Here is a 3,510-nt window from a genome sequence, read left to right as displayed (position 1 = left end):
GACGGACCGGTCCGTCGTAGGTGTAACTTAACTTACCGTTCGGTTGTTGTCGTACATATCTACGTACGTACGTCGTCGTATAATACTACTACTAACAACACTCTCTCTCTTCTCTCTCTCTCTCTCTCTCTCTCTCTCTCTCTCTCTCTCTCTCTCTGTCTCTTTCACATTCCGTACCGAGTTCAACGTATCAACGTTTTCGTGGATTACAAAGACACTATCGACTTCGCATGCGCTACGCATCTGTTGTTTGATTTACAAGGGATTTAATCCGCCTTCTATCTCTTTCCGGTGATCCAATTAATCTGGAAATCGCCCCTAAATTATTATTTTGGAACTGCTTTGTTATTATTATTGTTGTTGTCGAGTCGAACACGCGGCTTACACTGATGTTGATATATCAAATAAGAAACACTAAAATAGGAGAACCTGATACAATAGGAATAGAGTTATTTGATGGATTGTGTACGAATGAATTATGCGATATATCCCATCGAAATTAATAGAATCTCCGTAATAACGCTATGTATATAATTTATTATCATCATTATTGAGTTAGTTTGGAGAAAAATCCTGATTCCTAGTTCCGAAACTTGCAGATCCGAATGACCGAGCGATTCAAAAAGGGACACAATCAAGACGACGAGAGAAACATGGCAAGAAGAACACCAACAAATGCGCAATGTGTCAATTTTTATGTATGGAGTCAAACGAAGTGCACAAAGTTAGTGCAGTCGTAAGCAAGCACTATGCTGGCAACCGTGACGCCCGCTGCCTTTCCGCAAACTAACTATCACCACTTGTGATAACTTTGCGCGAACTAGGATGGGACGAGACGAGAGGAAGGTGCGGGTAATCCGATAAGATGTTCCAGGCGGACGTGCTCCAACCCGTGTCGAATCTTCCTCTTTCTCCCTTGAACATCCTGGACGCCGAACATTCTACTGAACTACGAAGCTTTTCCCGAATACGTCGAAGACAACGAATGACTGCCACGAATTTTTCAAACCGTTCACATTGTCCCCGAAAGCTTCTTAAAAATCTGTTATAGTTTATAAAACCGCGATAAGAGAAGCTAAGAAGATTCAAAGACGACGACTAACGTTTGTTAACTATGCCAACCCACGTCACATGTCGAGAATCCGTCAAAGTTTGCAAGCTTTCAAAGCTCGTCGTCTGTCGTGGACGAAGTCTTCTCGTCGCTTATCGGACATCTCTTTGGTTAACTTCCTTTAGTTAAGTGAATCACAAGGGGAACGAAAAGAATCTCCGTAGCGTATAAATGCCATCGTAGAAAATAAGCTAGAAATCGCGGTCAAACTATTATGGGCGTAGCCAAAGAGAGGTATTGTGACCCTAAATCTTATAAAACAAATATTAAAAAAAATATTAAAATCTTATAAAACAAATATTAAAACCTTTAAAAGGATTATATTTAATGAGATTATTCACAAGAAATTTTTAGAAAAGAAGAAAAAGTTGGAGGTAGTTGTACAAAAATTTTCTGAGAATTCAAGATGGCTAGTGTTATAAATTTAAGATTTCCAATTCAAAGAATCAGTTTATAATTATAAAAAGAAATAAATTAGAATATTAAATATATGTAATTTTTTATTTATTTACCAGTAATTAATAAAAAATAAATATCAATAAAATAATAATTATAATCCATAATTCATCTCGACCCTGAGTTAAAAAATCTCAACTCTAATTTGATCCCTCTCCTCTAAACAAAATCCCTGCTACGCCTATGTATCTAATACAGTATAAATCAGTTTCTTACGAGAAAATAAATTCTAGAACAGAAAAAACATTCGTAGCTATTTCTTCAAATAGCGGAATTATTATATAACAAATAAAAATTGGATTTCGTCGAGTTATACTTCGTGCGCAAATAAAATCATATAAATAATAAAATTTTATTTCCCATTAAATTTTATGTGCACTATCGTTCCTAGATATTAGAGAGTATTATAAAATATAATAACGCGTGTGAAAAGCAGTATATATACGGCAGATAAGATAATCCTTACCGGATAACGCCTCGTCGCTGCAAGACGTGGCAAACTCCATACGATCGGGTGTCCTGCAACCGATGTCCAATCTACGTACACTACCGTGGTGGCACTGGCTTGGGAATGCTGTCGAGGGTACTCTCCCGTCGTGCACCTCCGCTGCGTTAGCAATGTTCTGCTCGCCGTCGACAGCCAATACGCTTTCAACGTTGTCGGCGTTCGGTGGCCGAAACAACGACACGATCTCGTAGCGACCGAGATTGGGGCATTGCCTGGTCATCGGATCGGATGCTGAAAACGCGTAAAGCACATTTAATTTTGTAGGATATCATTATCTTAATTAAATCATGCTCTAGCAATTTCAATTGGCACAATTTTTTTATTAATGCCAATAATATTTGATCATTTGATAACGTGTCAAATAGAGCGACGAATTATAAACAAACTGTCTTTTTCTTATGTGTGAAGAACAGCCATTAACTTTCACGCGATCCTCCGGCGACAAGCGACAGAGGATCGTTGCTTACATTGTAGTGTAACTTTTAGCCGAGCAATTTGATATGCGATCGACACGCAGTCGATGCGTTCCACACGGCAAGATGAACGCGTTCTACTTTGTTCTTATAGGAAATTAGTGCAACACGATCCACGCCAAAGTGAGAAGCCGCTGTTTATTACGTTCACCGTTAAAATGTTGAATCTCTCGGGACGATCCATTCAAAAAATTCTATGCGAAAGATTCGTTTTTATATATAAATCTTTTTACTACTGTTTATTATATTTACTACATTAATCATTATTTTGACCAGGACTAAAAGCTTTGAAAATTACTTTATAATAAGCTTTTCCAACTAACAGTAACTTTTCCGCTTGAGTAGTAGAGATAGGGGCACAGTGCATTTACAAAATAATGTCATCATTTAAATAATACCATCATTTACTAAATAATTAAATAATTAATACAACATTACTTACATATATTATATATGTAATAGATATAAACTGATCTTAGAATTAGCGTCTGTTGCGTTAGAAAGAATTAAGAGAGAGAGAATATAGCGTCTCTCTTCAATTCGATTCTTGAGAAAAAGAGATAAAAGCATTTATTTTTATTCTAGGGCAACCTCTCTAACATAAAAATAAACAAAGAAAAAGAAAGTACAATGGAAAGAATATACAAAAATATGTAAAATTTAGCAAGAGCAATACAACATAAATAATACATGAAGAATAAAAGTATGCGGAAATATACAAAATTGTGTAAGATAGAACTGAAATGATTAAACAAAATAGTAGTGATAAAAAATGTTTAAAGTCATATAAAGTACAGCAATGATAACATATGGAGTAATAAAATTAAGAAAAATAAAAACAATAAATTGAAGTGGTAGAAAGAAAAAAGAATGATAACGCAGCGAGAGAGAGAGAGAAAGAGAGAAGAGAGAGAGAGAGAGAGAGAGAGAGAGAATATTATTAAGTAATAAAATAATATTAA

The 3,510-nt window shown here is 35.6% G+C and overlaps 1 protein-coding gene across 1 annotated transcript in view; it reads right to left on the bottom strand.

Moving 5' to 3' along the window:
- The window catches only part of LOC105622233, a 78,945-nt gene that overhangs the window by 3,758 nt on the left and 71,677 nt on the right, over nucleotides 1–3,510 (bottom strand). The window contains 1 exon segment of the mRNA XM_012203656.1: nucleotides 2,034–2,306. Coding sequence (XP_012059046.1) covers nucleotides 2,034–2,306 — 273 coding nt within the window.

The sequence above is a fragment of the Atta cephalotes genome (assembly GCF_000143395.1).
Source record: "Atta cephalotes unplaced genomic scaffold scaffold00041, whole genome shotgun sequence".
NCBI classification, from domain to species: domain Eukaryota; kingdom Metazoa; phylum Arthropoda; class Insecta; order Hymenoptera; family Formicidae; genus Atta; species Atta cephalotes.
Note: the sequence above shows the minus strand (reverse complement) of the source record. Positions and strands in the feature narration are given on the sequence as shown.